This window comes from Mesocricetus auratus, unplaced genomic scaffold, assembly GCF_017639785.1.
Source record: "Mesocricetus auratus isolate SY011 unplaced genomic scaffold, BCM_Maur_2.0 Super-Scaffold_6730, whole genome shotgun sequence".
Taxonomy (NCBI): Eukaryota; Metazoa; Chordata; class Mammalia; order Rodentia; family Cricetidae; genus Mesocricetus; species Mesocricetus auratus.
The window spans coordinates 94,006,679-94,028,307 of record NW_024429184.1 but is presented as its reverse complement, the minus strand read 5'-3'; the positions used below and the strand labels follow the sequence as shown (position 1 = coordinate 94,028,307).

General features: G+C 47.6%; 1 protein-coding gene across 1 annotated transcript; it reads left to right on the top strand.

The window, feature by feature from the left end:
- The first annotated feature begins 3,063 nt into the window (after positions 1-3,063).
- On the top strand, positions 3,064-8,071 carry Rps14 (ribosomal protein S14). The gene is made up of 5 exons (XM_040741761.1): positions 3,064-3,219; positions 5,240-5,390; positions 5,920-6,081; positions 7,341-7,417; positions 7,954-8,071. The coding sequence occupies exons 2-5, from the start codon at positions 5,242-5,244 to the stop codon at positions 8,019-8,021; spliced, it is 456 nt and encodes a 151-aa protein (XP_040597695.1). The 5' UTR covers positions 3,064-3,219; positions 5,240-5,241; the 3' UTR covers positions 8,022-8,071.
- Positions 8,072-21,629: the final 13,558 nt, after the last annotated feature.

Below are 21,629 nucleotides of genomic sequence, written 5' to 3'. Positions count from 1 at the left end.
AGAAACGGAGACACTTGTTTTTTACTGTTCTGACAGGGTCTGGCTGTGTCCATCATCTGGGAACTCTTGTAGAGTAGGCTGGCCTCAGATTTGCATCAATCCTCTTCCCTCAGTCTTCCAAGTACTTGGACCACAGACATGTGTCACAACACCCTTGCAGCATTTTCTTTGTTCTTTAGTTTGCAAAACGAGGAGAATAAAAAAATCCTGCCTCTTCTGGTCACTGGGAAAGCTCAGTTCCATGAGGGTGCAGGTCACTGGTTGTGATGCAGGTTCGCCAGCCCCCATTGCTACCCACTGAACACACTCACTAGTCTCATGGTGACTTTACCTTCCCAGATGCTATTGGGGTTGGGGGGGGATGCTGGAGGCCCCTCCGAAGTCTATCTCCCCTCAGACCTCTGCTCAACTGCACAGATGTTTTTTAGATGCTGTGCTTTTTGTCGAGAGGCAACAAGGGAACAGATGGCAAGAGTAAAGGAACGGTGACAGTGGCTGAGCATGTCCTCGAGGCTGGAAAGCTAGAGGAACGTGCAGGGCACAAAGGACAGCAGAGATAGTAGAAGTAATGGACTAAGTGTTCAAATGTGATACTCACCAAGGGCCGGTTAAAGTCCACACACCACCTGCTTGTTTTGACCAGGGTCTAGGGGCTGAGACCCAGACAGTAGTTGGGAAGACTTAAAAGTAGTGGTAACAACATGTAAGAAGTGGTCTCAGGAGGGAAGACGGCAAGATAGTCAGATAGGAAGTTAAGGGCCAGGCAGTGGTGGCGCATGCCTTTAATCCCAGCACTAGGGAGGCAGACATAGGCGAATCTCTGTGAGTTTGAGGTCAGTTTGGACTACAGAGTGAGTTCCAGGATGGGATCAAAAGCTACACAGAGAAACCCTGTCTTGAAAAACTAAATTAAAAAAAAAAAGAAAGAAACGGGAGGTGGGGGAAGGGAGAAGAGGAGGGTAAGGGCCAGGTGGTGGTGGTGGTGCACACCTTTAATCCCAGCACTTGGGAAGCAGGGACAGGTGGATCTCAGTGAGTTCAAGGCCAGTTTGGTCTACAGAGTGAGTTCCAGGACAGGCTCCAAAACAATACAGAGAAACCATGTCTAGAGAAACAAGAACAAAGCAACATAAACAAAAAGGAGGTTTAAGGACCAAGGATAGTAGTGCATGCATGTGATCCCAGCTCTCAGGAAGTGGAGACATCACAACAGAGAGCAGGAGGCCAGCCTGGGTGACTGTGTTGCTGCCTTCAGTCCCTGAGGTTCACAGCATTGCTTCATACAATTTGGACTCAAAGCAGGAGTTGAGTTCACAGCTCTCCTCTCTGCTAATATACTCCATTGAACAACACCTTCCCCGGGAACAAAAGAGTCCCAAAAGAATATCAACAGTTCATGGGAGATTTGCAGACAGACAAACCAGTCCTTAAAGAGAGGGCTCAGCTGCACAAGGTGGCACAGGCCTCTATTTATAGGCAAAGGATGAGGGGGAGTTCGGGGCTAGCTTCCCCTACTTAAGACCTGGTCTCAAACAAACATGCAAACAAGCAAAACAGACGACTGACTGGTGAGAAGCCACACACATACTGACTGTGTCCTTTTTTCCTGAGCTCCTGGCTCTCTATTAATTCCATTTAAGTCTATGCTGGAGGGATGCTCAGTGGTAAGAGGACTTACGGCAACTGCTCTTGCTCCAGTTCCAGCAGAGGACCCCATTCGGTTCCCAGTGCCCAGACGTTGGCTCACAACCATTCCTGACTGACTTCCTCAGGCACCAGGCACACCACTAAGCCTTCAGTCCTTCCTGTACATGCCTAGACACACACATTCTAAAGTTCTTCTATAGGCTTTCTTTCTTTTTTTGTTTTGTTTTGTTTTTATGAGACAGGGTTTCTGATTGTTTTGGAGGCTGTCGGTCCAGCCTGGCCTCTGCCTCCCGAGTGCTGGGATCAAAGGCGTGCGCCACCACCGCCCGGCTTGTAGGTTTTCTTTTTATTCCATGTGATTGAGCATTTGTCTATAGGTGCACCTGTGCACCACACGCATGCAGCTTCCATGGAGGCCAGCCTCATCTACATAGCAAGTTCCAGGCCAGTCACGGTGACACAGAAGTGTCCCTAAATGTAGCTGAAGTCCTTCAGAGTGATATCAACTCCCGTGCACAAAGAACTATATGCTATATATACAGCTTATTATTTAGCTACATGTGTATGTGTCCATGTATATGTAGCTCTCCCATTTGTCATGTTCTGTAATATGAATCTATGGCTGTATATGCGAGCCAGTATATGTGTGTGTATATTGTACTCTTGATTTTCAAGTTCTACAAGGTACACTTCTCCACCTTTCTCCTCATTCCCATCTACAAATCTCCCAATTCGTCAAGGTCGTGCAATATTGTTATTAGAGGGATATATGAAAATGTCTTTTTTCTTTTGGTTTTTCAAGACGGAATTTCTACATTGTTTAATAGTCCTGGCTGTCCTGGAACTCATTCTGTAGACCAGGCTGACCTCGAATTTACAGAGATCCGCCTGCCTTTGCCTCCCGAGTGCTGGGATTAAAGGCGTGCGCCACCACCGCCCGACTGAAAATGGCTATTAAATATAAGGCTTTTATGTCATAACTCCAAATCAGTCACACACGTGGTCTCGAGTTCATACACATATCTGTACAATGGAAATCAAAAGTATCTAGTTTGTGTCGAGAGAATTAACTGAAGCACCGACTATAAGATGCTTAGTGCTGGGCAGCATGCAAATATTGAGTAATTTATTACTGTACTGCTCTATACTGTGCAAAATGGGCCTAAGTCGCATTACAAGGTTTTGTTGTTGCTGTTATTCTCCTCCGTACCACAAGGTGCGCCGTCGCTTCCAGGGTGCCTGGCCTGAGGTCCTGATGCAGGGCGGAAGTCCGTCTAGCTGCGGCCACCGCGACCTGGATCCTAGCTCGCCTCTTCTTCCGCGCGGGTCCGCCCCGTGCGGGTCTCATAGGCATGTGCGGTCACAGAGACACGCAGCACCCGGCGTCCTTAATAAGCCATCTCCGTCGCCGGCAGGCTTAGCCTCCTTGGAGACAGCGATAGAGGCTTCTTCCGGGAGCCGGGATTTCCTTCCGTGACCTCAGAGGTACACTTCCGGAACACGGAAGTGACCCGTCCGCCCGCCCCTTCCGTCTCTCTCTTTCCGGTGGAGAAGTCTGGAGACGACGTTCAGGTAGGGATCCCCGGCGTCCGAGAATCGAGCGGCATCCTCTGGCCAGGGGCGTCTGCGGGCTTGGGGCCGCGGTCTGTGCGCGGTAGCCGAGCCGGGTGCGTGGTGGGGACGAGCGGCCGTGCGCTCGCCGCGACCCACCCGGGTCCCGGGCTGCGCCGTGCCCAGGAGGCGGCCTTCTGGCCCGGGATCGGGAGGTCCCAAGTGGGAGCGGGCGCGAGCCCTGCCAGGGCCTTGCTGTCTCGCCGCAGCCGTCTCCCCGAGCGTCCGGGGAGCGCGTCCCTCGTCGGGGTGGGCCGTCACCGGCGCCCCGTTAGGTTTTATGGGCCGTCGCGGGCCTGCGCCTAACCTCGTTTCCCTCGTGTGGAACGTGCGAGTAGCATTGGTTCCGGCCCCGTCTGTAAGCCGAGGAGTAAAATGGGCTGTCGCGCAGGATGAGGGTGCATCTAATTAGTCCATGGTGATTGCCCCTCAAGAGTTGTCCCACGTTGCCTGTGAGGGTGTCCCCTGGCAGAGTAGGACTGGTTAACACGCTTAGGTTTCTCTGAATAATCCTTCTGTCGTCCCACCGAGGACGGCAAAGCTACCCCGAGCAGACATCATGCCCTTTCGAATCGTGTTTGTTAGCCTCGTTTGAGGGTACGAGCAGGTGACTACATCCTAGACCTGCCCTTGGGCTTTTGGCAAATAGGCCCCGAATAGTCTCCGGAGAGGCGCTACAGAGATGCCGGGTGTGGTTGAAACTTAAGGCCTAGGGGGCATTCTGTGGAGTAGGGGCATCTTGGGTCTAGGAGGAGTATAAGACAGGCTTTGGTGCAGTGTTGTCCGGGACAGACTTAGCCTCAGGTTGGTCAAGGGCGCCCGCCCGCCGCTTTTGGCAAAAACCAAAGCAGCCTCCTTGCTGTGTCTTCTCCCTGGGTCCTGAGGCCGTGCTTACATTGTGGGCTAGACAGGAAGGGGTTGCATACCAGATGCGTTTGCAATTCATAACAATAGCAAGATTAGAGTTATGAAGTAGTGAAGATGGTTTTCTTGGGTGGGGGGCACCACGGTATGAGAACTGTATTGAAGGGTCACAGCGTTAGGTTGAGAACCACAGGGCTAGAGTCACTTGATGCTGGACGCTGAAATTTAGGCGTGGATGTCTTTCCCATTAAACTTCCTGGAAGGCACCCTGACTATCTTGCTGTGTAGACCAGGCGGGCTTACATAGCAACTGGGATCCTCGTGCCTCTGGTTCCCAGCTGCTGGGGTTAAAGTTACACACGCACACATCTCCAAGTCATTGCTTTCTATCGTTTGCTACTAGTGAAGGTTGAAAGATTTGGTTCTAAACAGTGAGTGCTGTTGTTTTGCTTAAGATTAGTAGTTAGAAGGGCGGCCGGTGAAACGAGCATGTGCGCGGAGCTGGGACCGGCACGGTGGAGCACAAGCCAATAGTTAATTATAGCGGAGGGAGAGAGAAAGGGGAGACACGGAGGGGGGTTAAGAGGGAGTGGAGAAAGAAAAGTGGGAAGGGGTCCTTTGCACCTTCGTGCAGACTGGTTCTCATGGAACTCAGGGCTGGCCAGAGTGCTGCCTGAGTGCATCCTGCCAGGTGACAGGGCAGGCCAGCGCAATGCCTGAACCTTTCAGGGAGGCTATCAGATTAGGTATTGTGTGTGGACAGAGTCTCCTAACCTGCAGTTGGCTTCAGTTGTGTCATGCTGGTCAAATGAACTTCCACGATTAAAGAGAGGGGAGCTGTGAGTGCAGCTTTCTCCCAACAACCTGAGCTCAGCACTATTTTGGATAGCTGTTTGCAAAAGTTGAGGTGCGTGATGTTCATTGCTGGACACTCAGGCTCATCCTGAAAATGCTTGGAGCTTTTGTTGAGAAATTGTCTGGTCTCTTGGCACTTCCCTTTGAAGTACAAAGAGGCAGGATATTAGGGAGCCAAAGGAGCTTGGGTTTTCGTTTAGTAGCTTAAAAAATGTTCTGGGGATGTTGTGTCTGTTAACATGAAGGTTCTCCTTCCTCTCAGAAATGGCACCTCGCAAGGGGAAGGAAAAGAAGGAAGAACAGGTCATCAGCCTTGGACCTCAGGTGGCTGAAGGAGAGAATGTGTTTGGTGTCTGCCACATTTTTGCATCCTTCAACGACACCTTTGTCCATGTTACCGATCTTTCTGGCAAGTGAGTACCTGGGGACAGGAAGACAACCCAAGCCTCAGAGGGACTGAGGTGGGAGAAATAGACATAGCAGTTTATGGGGTTCCCTCTAAAGAATTGCTGATTTGCTGAATTCCCCATAAATTAGAAGAGAAAACACAAGTTTCACGTAGCTGGGGATAAACTTGCGTTTCTGATCCTCTTGCTTCACTTCCCATTTGCTGTGATTTTCTGTGGTTGTGGAGGTTGAATCTGACCAGGGATTTGTGCTTAGTGTGCGACTGAGCTACATTTCCTCCCCGAGTTTTTGTTTCTGTAAATGTTAGAGGTTATACATGCGCGTGTAATATATGCATTGTGGAAGTGATTATGGGGATAAAATGCAAAACTAATTGTATTAATAGGGAGTTTGTATAGGGTCTTTGGACCCCTATAAATATACACAACTCCTAATTGTCTTGTTTAGAACCAGGATGTGTGTTGGTTGGGGTCCAGCAAGTGTTCCCTGTGTCCTTGTTGGAAAATGAAGACATGGTTCTGCTTTTGTCCGTAGGGAAACCATCTGCCGGGTGACTGGTGGAATGAAGGTTAAGGCTGACAGAGATGAGTCTTCTCCATATGCAGCAATGTTGGCTGCCCAGGATGTTGCCCAGAGGTGCAAGGAGCTGGGCATCACTGCCCTGCATATCAAACTCCGAGCTACTGGAGGAAACAGGTATGGAAGGCTGGGCCTGGACAGTTGTAAGTTCCCTGGGCTTGCGGGGGTGGATTTGAGATTTGCTGTGTCTGAGAGCAAGCTGTGTTTTAGGAGTGTATGTTCTTTGTCGGGCATGGTGGCACTCAGAAACCAATATAAGAGGTTCCCCAGCACCAGGTAGACTGGGTGTGGTAGTATATACCTGTTGTCTCAGAAAGTGGAGGTGAGGAGAGCAAGAGTTTCGAGTTGGTTATTGGCCAGGCGTTGGTGGCACACGCCTTTAATCCCAGCACTCGGGAGGCAGAGGCAGGCGGATCTCTGTGAGTTTGAGACCAGCCTGGTCTACAAGAGCTAGTTCCAGGACAGCCTCCAAAGCAATACAGAGAAACCCACCTCGGAAAAAAAAAACCAAGTTGGTTATTGGTTGCATAGAGTTGGTAGCCAGTTTGAGCTGAACACTGATGCTTAAATGATGAGCTGGGGTACATAGTACAGATAGAGACGACAACTATAAGAGAATCTTCTTGGTGAGAAAGAAGTTAGGCATTAAAGGGATGATTGGTGTGATATATGATCTAACAAGCGGGGATGGAGTCTCGTGGGTCTTATGTTTTACAGAACAGAGCAAGGGCTTGGGCGTGAAAGCTAGACTAGGTGGCTACTGAGTGGACAGGCAGCCCTTCAGATAGTCCATCTTCCATGGAGAAGTTGCACCTTTGATGTGGGAACGGGAAAGTAGGAATCACAGCAAAGAGCATAGCCAGGCTGAGTGCAGAGCAGGACAGCCACAGGCCAAGTGGCTGTGTTCCTCCTGGCATGCACTTACCTCTGTCCCCTCTCCCCATACACACAAAGTTGGAAAAAGTTACAAGTGTGTTGCCTGTGTGTATGTGTACTGCCAGTTCCCTGTGGAGGCCAGAGAGGACCATGAAGCTCTTGGAACTGGTGTTGAAGTGGTTTTAGGTAGTGGGGAACAAAGGGTTTGGTTTTGTTGAGATTGTATAATATAGGAAAAACATAGCCCTACCACCATTCAGAAGTGAATTAAAACCATGAGTTCTAAGAACATCCCCGCCGGGTGTTGGTGGCACACGCCTTTAATCCCAGCACTCGGGAGGCAGAGGCAGGCGGATCTCTGTGAGTTCGAGGTCAGCCTGGTCGACAAAGCTAGTTCCAGGACAGCCTCCAAAACAACACAGAGAAACCCTGTCTCGGAAAAACCAAAAAAAAAAAAAGAACATCCCCAATGACTAGACCAACAATCCTTCATTTTTTAGGACCAAGACCCCTGGACCTGGAGCCCAGTCGGCCCTCAGAGCTCTTGCTCGTTCGGGGATGAAGATTGGGCGGATTGGTAAGTGTCCCTTCTAGCTGACATTGGGTTTGTTTTGAAGCATCGACCCCTTCCAAGCCATGTGATGTGCACATTGGTTCAAGCTTGTCTAATGACTGTGCAGCTAACTTTTGTTAGCCTGTAAAAGACATTGAGAGCATTGATTTCCATGAGTGCCCCTGTGACTGTTATATCATGGGTTCCCATCTGCAATTGGGTCCTAGCACCTTTGTCCCTCCTTAGTAAATGTTAAGGGTGTGCCTTTGGGGACAGTTCAAGTGAAGAATAATCAACACACCTGGCTTAAAGAGCAGACAGCCACAGGTCTCTGTGGTGGCTGGGATAGAAGCGTGAAGGAGTCCTTCCCCTCCGCTGCTTGTGTGCCTTCTCGAGCCTGTGTTGTCCCTGTCCAGTGGGTTGAGATGAGGGAATGACAGGTGGGCCCTTGTTTGTTGACCTGAGGGTACATTTGGGAAGAATAGGTCTGCTAGTTAGTCTCATGGCTGGGGAGGCTGTCTATACAGCTACAGCAATGACTTTTTTCTTGTTTCTCGCAGAGGATGTCACCCCTATCCCCTCTGACAGCACCCGAAGGAAGGGTGGTCGTCGTGGTCGCCGTCTGTGAACAGGACTTCTCAAATTATTTTCTGTTAATAAATTGCTTTGTATAAGCTATTTTGGTTCTGATACTTGCTTTTTGTTTGTTTTGAGGTGGGATCTCCATGTCTATGTAGATAAGTCTGGCCTCAAACTCCTACCTGCTTGCCTCTGGGATACAGGCATGCACCACCACGCCCTGCTGGGGGGCGTGTTTGTCACTTTGGGGCCACACCAGGGCAGTGTTTTGAGGTGATGTGAAGACTTGCATGTAGGAGCTTCTAGTGTAGGTTGAAGGTTGGGCACACCTGGGTTTGCAGGCTGGCTTTCTGAGAATGGGAACCTGAGAGAAGACATGTTGAGTCTGCAGCTCTGTGGCATTAATTTGCCAGTCAGTATTGTTTTGAAAGTAGAACTGTTGATAGCCCAGGCTGTCCTGGGACAGCTAACCCCAGTAGGCAGGGTAAGAGGGATCACAAGTTGGAAGCCAGTGTAGTATGATGGACTTGGAGTTCCGGGCCAGCCAGGTTTACATGCCAAGACTGTCAGGACACCAAAGAGGTGGAGCTGTTTGCATTGTCTGAGCATGGATCTTAACCTCCTGTAGTGCTGGGGTTACAAGTGAATTAACACAGCCAGTTTGGCTCTTTTTGTTTCATTTTCAAGACAGGATCTCACTAGAACTAGCTCTATATACCAGGCTAGCTTCAATCTCACAAAGATATGCCTGCCTCTGCCCCCTAGTGCTGGGATTAAAGGCCTACCTTTAATCTACCACCATCTGGCTTCCTGTATGGTTCTTGAAGGGCCAGAGCAGGGGGCAACAGTTTCCAAGTGTAGCCCAAGCAGAAGAGCCTTCCAGGCCTGAGCCATATATAAACCTGTGTGGGTGTTTCTCCCCACCCACCCACACCGGCTGTGCAAGATGGGTAGCTTGCACTCTTGTTCCTTGCCTTGCTTTCCTGTGCAGCTCCACTTTGGTACATAAAGTTCCTAAGAATCAGTCACCCCACAAATATACACCAAGTCTTTCATCAGCAATGAAAAAGATAACGGTTTATTTGCTTTCCGGAAGCTTGCATCTAGCTCCAAGGACACTGGCATTCAGATGGTACTGAATGTTCTGAAAGGATTTTTTTTTCTTATTCCTTCCAGACAGGCTCTCTTGTGTAGGCCTGGCTGGACTGGTACTAAACATAGATTCCCAACTGCTTCTGAGTTCTGGGGTTAAAGGCACATACCACCATGTATGTCCACACAGTCGTCTTTGTTTTTTGAGACAGCTCCTCTAGTTTTGGAGCATGTCATGGGACTGTAGACCAGGCTGGCCTTAACTCTGAGATCCCCTTACCTTTACCTCCCAAGAGCTTGTATTGAAGGTGTGTGCAAGATGATTAGTCTTTTTGTTTGTTTTTTGAGACAGGGTTTCTCTGTATTGTTTTGGAGGCTGTCCTGGAACTAGCTCTTGTAGACCAGGCTGGCCTCGAACTCCCAGAGATCCGCCTGCCTCTGAAGATGATTAGTCTTAAACCTTTTAGGTGCTACTACTATTCCTGTAATAGCTGAAAGAGCCCATATGAAAAGTAAATTGAACGAGCTGCTTTTGGGGGCACACCTGTGATCCTAGCAAAGTTAGCTACTGTGCAATTAGGGCTATCCTGGGTTACAATTTGAAACCTGCCTCAAAAAAAGCCAGGTTTGGGAGCATGCCTTTAATCTCAGCACTCCAGGCAGAGGCAGGTAGAGCTCTATATTCAAATTCATATAGTGAGACCTTGCTTCAAATAAAAGCTCCTGTAACACTGGGAAAGGTGTTCTGTTTGGTGTTTGCTTGGTTTTAGTTGGTTTTAAATTCAAGTGTATGAGTCTGTTGAGCACTGCCATGTGTTGGGATGGAGCTGGAACTGCAAGTGGTTGTGAAACACCCGACCTGGATGCTGGGGACTGAACTCTGCCCCCCTAGAAGACAATAATGTCTCAGTCTCCTACTTGCTCTGTTTTTCTAAGACAGAGTTTCTCTGTGAAACAGTCTTGGCTGACCTAGAATTTATATAGACCCTACTGACCTGGAACTACCTCCGGAGTGCTGGGATTAAAGGTGTGAGCCACCACCATCTGACTGGTAGTGCATTATTCTAAAATTCATCCACGTTGTGGCAAGTGCCCATGCCACTTCCTTTGTTGGATGATACTGCATGGTCTGGATGCATAATCTACTGCACATTTTACCTAACTGGAGGCTGAAGAGGTAGGTGGCTTGGTAGTTACACTGACTGCTTTTCCAGAGGACCCAGGTTCAATTCCAGCATCACCATGGTGGCTCACAAGTGTCTGTAACTTCAGTTCCAGGGGATCCCAGGCCTCTTCTGGCTCAGGGGGGTACAGTATACCCATGGTGCACAGAAATCCAGGCATAAATTTTTACCTATACTTAAGTTTTTTTTTAGTTTTTATTTTTAATCTTTTTTTTTAAATAGCTTGTTTTACATGTCAATCCCAGTTCCCTCTCCCTCCCCTCCTCCCGCACTCCCCTTCCCCCCCAGCCTCCCACCCTATTGCCAATTCCTTCCACGTAGGAGATATCTAGAGTCTGTCATTTCGCTCTGGGTAGGGTCCAGGCACTCCCCTAAGAGTCCAGGCTGAGAGAGCATCCCTCTTTGTGCTATGGGCACACGATGACTGTATTAAGTTTTTTTTTGTTTTGTTTTTTTTCGAGACAGGGTTTCTTTGTGGCTTTGGAGGCTGTCCTGGAACTCGCTTGGTAGTCCAGGCTTGTCTCGAACTCACAGAGATCCTCCTGCCTCTACGTCCTGAGTGCTGGGATTAAAGGCGTGCGCCACCAACGCCCGGCAAGATTTTTTCTTAAATAAAGGTTGGCCAGGCATTAGTGGCACACGCCTTTAATCCCAGCACTCGGGAAGCAGAGGCAGGCGGATCTCTGAGTTCCAGACCAGCCTGGTCTACAAAAGCTAGTTCCAGGACAACCTCCAAAGCCACAGAGAAACCCTGTCTTGAAAAACCAAAAATAAATAAATAAATAAATAAAGGTTAATTGGAGTGCATGATGTGAAATTCCCAAAGAATAAAGAATTATTTTTTTTTTTAAAGAAAAAGGTTGAGAAAAATAAATGGGCTAGAGAGACGGTTCAGGTCGAGAACATTTTCTGTTCCTGCAGAGGACCAGTGTTGACTACTACAGAGTGTTGGGAACTCACAGCCGCCTTTCTGCCTTTAACTCCACTCTAGAGTCTGATGCCTTCATACACATGTGCATGCAGACACTAGAAATTTTTTTGGGGGGGGGTTTACGAGACAGGGTTTCTCTGTATTATTTTGGAGGCTGTCGGTCCAGCCCGGCCTCGAACTCAACAGAGATCCGCCTGCCTCTGCCTCCCGAGTGCTGGAATCAAAGGCGTGTGCCACCACCGCCCAGCCACAAGAAATCTTTATCGGGGTTGTTGGGGAGCAGGTGTTGAGGAAAAGTTTGAAAATGTTAAATTAAGTGTGTGTTGGCAAGATGGCTCAGCAAATAAAAGGGCACTTGCTTCTAAGCCTGAAGCCTTGAACTCAGTCCCTGGGATTCACAGGGTGGAAAGAGCCCAACTCCCACAAACTGTCCTCTGACCTCCAGAAAAGTACTGTGGAACACACCCACACCTACACATAAATGTAATAGCACACTTAAAAACATGTGGTTAAACCCAGGTCATAAATCCAAAAGTGGGGGTGGGTGGCCACAAGTTGTCCTTAAGAAAAGAATTCGAGTAATTTAAGATCAGCTAACTGAGAGCCGGGCGTTGGTGGCGCACGCCTTTAATCCCAGCACTCGGGAGGCAGAGGCAGGCAGATCTCTGTGAGTTCGAGGCCAGCCTGGTCTACAGAGCGAGTTCCAGGACAGCCTCCAAAGCCACAGAGAAACCCTGTCTCGAAAAAACCAAAAAACAAAAAAAACAAAAACAAAAACAAAAACAAAAAAACCCTGTCTCAAAAAACCAAAAAAAAAAAAAAAAAAAAAAAGATCAGCTAACTGAGCCGGGCGTTGGTGGCACACACCTTTAATCCCAGCACTCGGGAGGCAGAGGCAGGCGGATCTCTGTGAGTTCGAGGCCAGTCTGGTCTACAAGAGCTAGTTCCAGGACAGCCTCCAAAACAATACAGAGAAACCCTGTCTCAAAAAACAAACAAACAAACAAAAAAGATGAGCTAACTGAGGCACCCTCCCTCCCTCTGCACTGGGTGACTTGCCTCCCAGTGGATAGAATATGGAAGAGGGAAAATAAAAGTAACCAAGAAAGTTCATAGCATCTGAAATCATGTCGTGCGGGAGCCCTCACCCCAAGAATTCTCCCAGAACACTCATAGCCTCAACCTACACAAGAGAAAGCTGTAACTGAATTAGATCTGCAAAAATACTCTTTTCATTGCCATATTCATGAACATCAAAGACAAGACCGGAGGAGACAGACACTATATACCGGTGTCATTTCTTTTGACAAATATATCACAGCAGTGGCAGATGGCAAGGGACACTGGGTATGTCCTATATGAGAACACGTAGGTTATCTTACTATCAAGTGAAATTACTGAAGGGATGTGATTTCTTCCTGTGGGTGTGGTTTCTAGGTGTGTGGGGCACAGAGTCAAGAGGTGGCCATTCCACAGCTTCCGTCTGCAATGCTTTAGTGGGAACCGCTGTGATGCTGTGCCTCGGAGGGGATCACAGGATGGAGTGTTTAGCCAGACAAGCTGCTGCTATTCTTGTTCAGTTCTGGTGCCAAGCATATAAAGGACAGCTGGCTGGGATCCTGGTGGAAACATGCTGGCGGTTGCTGGAGCAGTCTCCTCATTTCCTGTGATGGAACATTGCAACTTGTCCCGTTCCCTGGTAACCGGGGATGCAGTCAGCAGGGCCACTCGAAGTCCTTTCAAGGTTGATTAGGTTTTGGATTGGTGTTCTTTTTTTTTTTTTTTTTTTTTTTTTTTGAGACAGGATTTCTCTATGACTTTGGAGGCTGTTCTGGAACTAGCTCTTGTAGACCAGGCTGGTCTTGAACTCACAGAGATCCACCTGCCTTTGCCTCCCAGTGCTTGAATTAAAGGTGTGAGCCACTGGCGCCCGGTGGTGTTTTTGTTTTTAAAGGACGGCTAAGCTGTGGTCAGCTTGGACTCCAGCATTCTATGGGCCTTTGAGGCAGATAGCATAAGACATACACTGTTACCTACCTGACCTCTACAGAGCTTGGAACCCAGCCTCAGCAGGTGACAGCATGGGGACCCAGCCTCAGCAGGTGACAGCATGGGGACCCAGCCTCAGCAGGTGACAGCATGGGGACCCAGCCTCAGCAGGTGACAGCATGGGGACCCAGCCTCAGCAGGTGACAGAGCATGGGGACCCAGCCTCAGCAGGTGACAGAGCATGGGGACCCAGCCTCAGCAGGAGACAGAGCATGAGAACCCAGCCTCAGCAGGTGACAGCATGGGGACCCAGCCTCAGCAGGTGACAGAGCATGAGAACCCAGCCTCAGCAGGTGACAGCATGGGGACCCAGCCTCAGCAGATGACAGAGCATGGGGACCCAGCTTCAGCAGGTGAGCCTGAAGCTCGCTACCCTAGTATCCCTCTGGAGATGGCCGCTATCCAACACTGCCCTGTTCCTGGCTACCTGCTCACTGGACTTCATGGAACGGTTTTTCTCCTAATCAGTCACTACATTTTTCCTGTGACCTGTGGAAACTAGACTGAGGGACTGGGGGTGCTCAGTGGAGGTTTTAATAACACAGGCCCAACTTGTACAATAAACTGTTCTGTCCCATTTAGTACCCCTTTCTCTTTGTTTTCAGAACAGAATCTAGTCTCTTCACGGAATCTCCTTGGCCTTCTTCTTTTTCTTCTTCTTCTTCTTCTTCTTCTTCTTCTTCTTCTTCTTCTTCTTCTTCTTCTTCTTCTTCTTCTTCCTCCTCCTCCTGCTCCTCCTCCTCCTCCTCCTCCTCCTCCTCCTCCTCCTCCTCCTCCTCCTTGTTCTTTTCGAGGCAGGGTTTCTCTGTGGCTTTGGAAGCTGTCCTGGAACTAGCCCTTGTAGACCAGGCTGGTCTTGAACTCACTGAAATCCACCTGCCTCTACCTCCCGAGTGCTGGTCAAATGACCCTTTCACAGGGGTCGAATATCAGATATCCTGTATATGACATGTTTACATTATGATCCATCTAGTAAAATAACAGTTATAAAGTAGCAACAAAAATAATGTTATGGTTGGAGGTCACCAAAACATGAGGAACTTTATTAAAGGGCCACAGTGTTAGGAAGGTTAAGAACCACTGTTCTAGAGACTTCTTGTGGTATTTCTCCCCTGAATTCCCATAGCACCTGTTTGTTTCTGAGTGGTACCGCTGGCCACCTATGTATTGCAATCGCCCATTTCTCCACAACTGTGTTGTCTCTGACAGAGAATAGGCCCTGCTCCACATTGGCCACCACTGTTTCTGGCCCACTCTGCAAATGCAGGGGCTTCGACAGAGATTAATAAACCATGGAAAGACTAGATGAAGGGACTCCTGGAAATAAGTCACCAGAGAGCTAGTACAAAATGAAACAGATGTAGACACCCTAAAGACTTCAGATACTAGAATCTGAAGTGACTATATATGAAGTGCTTAAGGAAGTACTCAACGAAACTGGGCTTGGTGGTGTCACCTTTAATCCTAACGGTTGGAAGGATCTCCGTGAGTTCCAGGACAGCCAGAGCTACACGCCGAGACCCGGTCTTGAAGAAACAGGGAGAAAAATGAAGAAAACAAAAGAAATGCACAATGGAACTTCATGTGATAGTGACGTTTATAGTGACGTTTCCATCACTGGGGAGTGATACAAGGATAGACCAGGCCACCGAAGTCAAGCAGCTATAAGCCATTGTTGAATAGGGAAACGGATAAAGCACTTAATGCATAAGCATGAAGTCTTAAGTTCAAATCCCCAGCATCCATGTAAAAAACCTGGGCATGGCCACGAACAGCTGTAATCCCAGCATGAGTAGGGCAGAGAGAGAGGCACTGAGACTTGCTGGCCACAAACCTAGCTCTAGGTTCGGTGAGATCCTGTTTAAGAGAATAAGGCAGAGGGTGGCTGTGAAGGACACCTGATGTCCTCCAAATCCATGTGTCCACCCGCTCATGGGTGCGCACGCACTTTGCTTTTCAGATAAGAGAACACCAGCCGTCATTAATGCGCACTTCCCTATGACATCATTCCTAAGCCATTTACCCATTATCTTGCCTGTGTATAGTGTTTAACTCCACCTGATACGTGTATCTCTCTCACCAAGCCCAGAGTTTCTCAGACTTGAGCACATCTGCAATCCAGATCTCAGGGCCTCACCTTAGCCATAGCTTCTACTTCCAGGGCTCTGCAGAAAAGGTCTGAAGATTTGCCTTTTTTTTTTTTTTGAGACAGGGGTTTCTCTGTGGCTTTGGAGGCTGTCCTGGAACTCCCTTGTAGTCCAGACTGGTCTCGAACTCACAGAGATCCTCTTGCCTCTGCCTCCCGAGTGCTGGGATTAAAGGCATGTGCCACCAACGCCCGGCCAAGATTTGCCTTTTTATTTGTTTTTAAGACAGGGTTTTTCGCCGGGCGTTGGTGGCGCACGCCTTTAATCCCAGCACTCGGGAGGCAGAGGCAGGAGGATCTCTGTGAGTTCGAGACCAGCCTGGACTACCAAGCGAGTTCCAGGACAGCCTCCAAAGCCACAGAGAAACCCTGTCTCGAAAAACCAAAAAAAAAAAAAAAAAAAAAAAAAAAAGACAGGGTTTTTCTAGCCAGGCGGTGGTGGAGCATGCCTTCAAACCCAGCACTTGGGAAGCAGAGGCAGGTGAATTGTAGCACCATTTAGCCTTGCCAGTGTATTTGTGTTAGTGGCCACACCCCTTTGGGCGTGTCTTCAGGTGCTAACGGAAGGGGAAAGAGGGAAGCATGAGGCGATGAGGCGGGAGCGCTCTCTCTCTCTCTCTCTCTCTCTCTCTCTCTCTCTCTCTCTCTCTCTCTCGTCTCAGATCGTATCATAAAACACCCATTTATCATTTTTCTTGGGTCTAGTGAACTCATTATCCCCGCCTTCAGTGCTTCAGTGGATCTCAGTGAGTTTGAGGCCAGCCTGACCTACAAAGCAAGTTCCAGGACAGGCTCCAAAGCTAGAGAAACCCTGTCTCAACACTCCCCCCCCCCAAAAAAAGACAAAGTTTCTCTGTGTAACCCTGGTCATCCTGAAATTTGCTCTATAGGCCAGCCTGGCCTCGAACTCACAGAGATCCGTCTGCCTCTGCCTTCCGAGTGCTGGGATTAAGGGTGTGCTCTGCCAGCACCACCCGGCTTGAAGATTTGCCTTTCTAAAAAGTTCCCCAATGATGCTGGGTCAATGATTCAGAGACCTCACTTCGAGATCCACTGGCCTTGGTGACTCTGGGACTTCTGTATTTAGGTCACTGCTATATCCTAGCACCTGGAACATCGAGTATCTGGTGTGCTATAAATGCTTGTCGACTCAAAGTCTCATTCAACCACCTTGGGGAAAATGCTGGTACTACCCATGCCTTACACGAGGGTAACAGTGTTAGAGAGGTTACGCGGCTTGCCTCGGTGTACACAGCTATGAAAAGTAATATGATCCGTAGAAATGAGCTGAACCGGGGCTCAAACCTCTATGTCCATAGCCATGAATTACACCCTTCATCACATCACACTAGCTCATCTCTAGCAGGCTGTGGTTCAGTGAAGACAGTCTGCCATGGAATTCATGGGAGAGTAAGACTTTTGGTGACCCAGCATCTGCAGGGGGAGTTGAGAGGTAGATGGCAATGAAGGGGTCTGTCCCAGTCGCCATGAGCCTGTAGATTTCTTCTATGGATGACCAGCAGGTGGCAGCATTGTCATGACAGGAAGCAGCCCGTAGCACGCTCTCCGGAGATCTGATTGTGTGGCTCACGGCCATTTCTGTGGACATCAGTTTCTCCTCTTTTCTCAAGAAGAGGTTGGAGCTGTGTAATGTCCAAAGAGCCCTTCCAGTTCAGCTGTAAAAGCATCAAGAAGGGTTTGGAGAGATGCTTCAGTGGCTAGGAGCACTTGCTGCTTTTGCACAGGACCGAAGTTCCGCTTCTAGTGCCCACGCGGCAATTCACAATAGTTCATAACTTCAGTTCCAGGAAACCCAACGTCCTCTTCTGACTTCCACAGTAACTAGTGATGCATGTGGTGCACACACAGACAAGCAAGAAACACACTCATGCACATAATATAAAAATAAAATATTGCCTGGCGGTGGCGGCGCACGCATTTAATCCCAGCATCTGGGAGGAAGAGGAAGGTGCATCTCTATGATTTCAAGGCCAGCTTGATTTTACATAATGAGATCCAGGACAGCCAGGGCTACACAGAGAAGCCATGTTTAGAAAAACAAAACAATATATATTATAAATAAATGTAACATTTATTTATTCTAAGGGGGCTGCTGAAGAGATAGATGATGGCTCAGTGGTCAAGAGTACTTGTTCTTGCAGAGGACCTGGGTTTGGTTCCCAGCACTCACAGGATGGCTCACAGCCATTTGGGATCCAAACCCATCTCCTGACCTCTGAAGGCACCAGGCACACATATAGCGCACAGACATACATGTAGGCAAGACATCCATACACACAAAATAAAATAAATAAACATATAAAAAATTGAGAGCTATATTTATTTGTTTGTTTGAGACAGAGTTTCTCTGTATTGTTTTGGAGGCTGTCCTGGAACTCTGTAGAACAGGATGGCCTGGAACTCACAGAGATCCACCTGCCTCTGCCTCCTGAGTGCTGGGATTAAAGGTGTGTGCCACCAATGCCTGGCTGCCAGTGAAATTTAAATCTTTCTTCTCTTGGACTGAAAAACAACAAACCCCACTAGAATTAGCACCAAAAGAAACATAATGCAGGCGTAGCAAGATGGCTTAGTGGACAAAAGCTCTTGCCTCACATCTGGCAGTCTGCGTCTGAGCTCCAGAACCCAGAGCGGAAGGAAAAAGCCGTCTCCCAAAGTTACTGTCTGACCCCTTCTACACGTGAGCACAGGTGCTCCTTGCCCTTGTATGCATGCAATAAAACAAAATTAAACATAAAAACACTGAAAACTACAAACACAAAAGCCTGTAATCCCAGCTCAGTAAGCAGAGGCAGGAGGACAGAAGTCGAGGCTAATCCCAGCTATACAGTTTGCCCAAGGATAAACCCTGTCTTACAAAGGCCCAAGTAAGGGCTGTAGGGATAACTCAGTGGGCGAGGGTGTTTCCCACCGTGTCCACATGAGTTCAACCCTGGTGGGAAGAAAAAAACCAACTCCAGCCAGTTGTTCTCTGACTTCCACAAGCGCACTGTGGCATCCACACACCCCACACTTACACAGCCACATCCAGTCAACCAACCGGTGCTATAAAACCCACAGCCACATCCAGTCAACAAGCGCACTGTGGTATCCACACACCCCACACGTACACAGCCACATGCAGTCAACCAACCGGTGCTATAAAACCATTCTAAATCCCCAAAGTACAAAGGGACATTAAATTTAAATTATAAATATTTTAAAAAGAGTTACTTCTCTGTTATGGATACAGTGTTCTGCTTGCATGCATGTCTGCAGACCAGAAAGGGCACCAGATCTCATTATGCATGGTTGTAAGCTGTCACGACTGCTGCGCGGCCTGTGTCCGAGAACGTGCGGAGGGTGTCGGGTATTGATAACACAGAGACTCGTTCAATGATATAAAGAGAACTTTAAACAGGCTCCAAAAAGGTTCAAGAAAAACTTCCTAAGAAAGGCTCCCACCAGAGAAGCCTCTGCTCTCTCCTCTCCCCTGGCTGGTCCTGCTCTGACACCAGAGGTGGATGTGTGTGGGTTTTTGAAGGTGCGGTTAGTCTTTGGACAAGGTCGAGGTCAGGGCGGTTTCCGTGGGAAGGCCTTTCCCAGGAACTTATTGTATCATTTTTAGTAAACAGGTTTTTACTAAACATTGTCTTACAGCTGCCTACTCCCAGGCAGAAGGGGAAGTGGCCAGGAACTTATTGTATCGTTTTTAGTAAACATGTTTTTACTAAACATTGTCTTATAGCTGCCTACTCCCAGGCAGAAGGGGAAGTGGGTCTCTGCTCAAGGTCTGGTGTTCCCACAATTTACCCCTTTTTATTTTCAAATGAGGCACTCTTGGCTTAGGTCAAGTAGGGTCACCCTCCCTTTTCCGTCTTTGGGGGACCTTGAACCCCTGTTTTAGGTGGGAGGGGTCTTCCCCACAGGTTGCCCGTCATCGGAGATACCCCAACCTTAAATCATCTGTAACCAACCTTTATGGCTATCGGGATTGCCATGGGCTAAGCTAAGCAATACTTGGTTACGGATCTCTTGTCTCTGGAACAAGGCACGTTTGAGCTCGGCATAAAGCCAGAATGCCTACCGCCACTGCCACCATTTTTAGGACCCCCATCGACATAGCGCCTCTCCATTACCATACCCATCACCAGATCTGGGCCATAACATTCTACCAGCCTTTGTCTCTTACAAGGGTAACCCGCATGTGATTTACATTTACAATTTGATAAAGTTTCCAATCGTTTTAAGATCTGCTCAGGAAAGCATTTAGAAAGTGCACTTGCACAGATACATTAGGTACAATCATTGATGTTACACATGTAGCATTATGAAAAATATGAACAATAGTTGTCGCATTAGGACAAGTTGTATTTCTCTAGAAAAATACACTGGCCTAGTCGTGATTCCAGAAACAGGAACCATCAAGTGACCATGTCCTGTTCAAATACTGAAAAGAGGCTTTTGCCACTCATCATAGTCCATACCAATGTCCAAATGCTTTAAATGGGTCCTTTTTTCTCTGTTAGCTTTATGATGAAAACTCATGGGTCCGGAAGGTTGATGCAGTAGGTCTGTTGAGAAACTGGAAATCTCGAACCAACTGTTTTCTTTCTTTTTTTGGGCTGTAGATTTGATGACATCAAGGGTCAGGAACACTGATTTAGGAGATCTCACTCAAACTGGCTTAGGTAGGCTCCCATGGTCTCAGGTCTAGTTTTTTTCTGTTTCATGCATCTCACTAAATGGTCTGACAGCTGTCGAAGCTTTATTCTTTTCCTGCAAGAAAACACAAATATGTCCTCGACCCCAAATTAGGGTCTTCTCCACTGTCTAGTGTATGGATGTCTCCATTTGACCTGAGCAATGGTTGCTCAAGTTTCATCATGCCAGAATCTGTCTGAAACTCACTGGCATTCACATTATAAAATTTTTAAATGAGGAGTGTATTATTTGATGAGTCATGTGGGGACTGGGGGCATTATTTTTCCTTTTTTATTTTCTAAAAAAATTTTTTTTGAACTGTTGAAGCTGGGCCATAACAGTAGAAGGATTTGTCTACCCTCCTTGGTTAACTATCTAGGTAAATTGGGCTTATTACTTAGATTATTTGTAGATGTCCATTAAAAAGGACATATCCTTTGAATATTTCCCAAAAACTTCTGAAAAATTACTCAAAGATTGTAAACTATACTGTGTCCAAATAACTTTTTGAAAATTATTTGAAGTTTGTGAGCAGTCTTTTTCAATCTAACCTGTAGAGCTCTCACTAGCTGACAAGGCCTCATTTGTATCTTAAATTTTTCTGTTAAAACATTAACAGACTGGCTGGATGTTTCTTTTGGCTATATTTAACGCAATCTAGGTAGCTTCTTAACTATTTTTGAAGGGATTTAAGTATCCTTTTAATCATATAAGCAGTTCACACTCACACATTCGCAATCACATTTCATACATACCGGTGTGGCCACACCATACATTTAGAACATACATGCATCTTTTAGTCATCCTTTTTCCCTAGGTCATGATTAGTCTGTTGTAATGAAGCTTCCTTAATTGAAATCTATGTAAAAGAACAACTCCAGCCAATCCTTGAACTAAAAAGGTTAAAAAGTCCTATATGTTTTTATCATTCCTCCATTTGAGCTACAGTCATGGGGTACAGCCGTACCTACTCCTTGTAACTCTGTAGATGCAAGGTAGAGAGGCCAGGATTTTGGCCAAAAGTTTTTAGAGATGACTCACAAAATAGAACTTAAATGTAAACAAAATTTTCCATTCCATATACCTTTGTCTTTGTCTTTTTCTTTAATTAATACCAGTACCAATTTTTTTTTTTTTTGAGTCAGGGTTTCTCTGTATTGTTTGGAGGCTGTCCTGGGACTTGCATAAAGGTGTGTTGGGATTAAAAGCGTATGCCGCTGGGAATCTCTTGGATTCCCCTACTTCCTGACCCTGGTATCAGGCTTAGGAGGGGGAAACTCAGAATGTCTAGTTTCTGACTTTTTAATCTCATTGGCAGCAGCCGCTTCCAATGTATTATTGGTGTTATAAAAATTGATGAACAGGGAGCTGGAATGACTAACTGGCATCAACATGGGGGAATCCTCACCAACGCCCATATTTCACTTACCTGAGTGTTCAGCAATGGTTGGATCTTTATCATGGTGAGCATTCCTAGTATCCGGAGTAGTATTGGGGTCGACATGCCTGATGCACCGTTCGGGGACCCAAATGGGCTTCTCACTTCCTGGA

What these genes read in the sequence shown, in the direction of transcription:
- Rps14 (XM_040741761.1), top strand. Translation starts at nt 5,242, where the DNA reads ATGGCACCTCGCAAGGGGAAGGAAAAGAAGGAAGAACAGGTCATCAGC. An exon ending in GTTACCGATCTTTCTGGCAA is followed by an intron (nt 5,391 to 5,919) that starts GTGAGTACCTGG and finishes TTTTGTCCGTAG; the next exon opens with GGAAACCATCTGCCGGGTGA. An exon ending in CGAGCTACTGGAGGAAACAG is followed by an intron (nt 6,082 to 7,340) that starts GTATGGAAGGCT and finishes TTCATTTTTTAG; the next exon opens with GACCAAGACCCCTGGACCTG.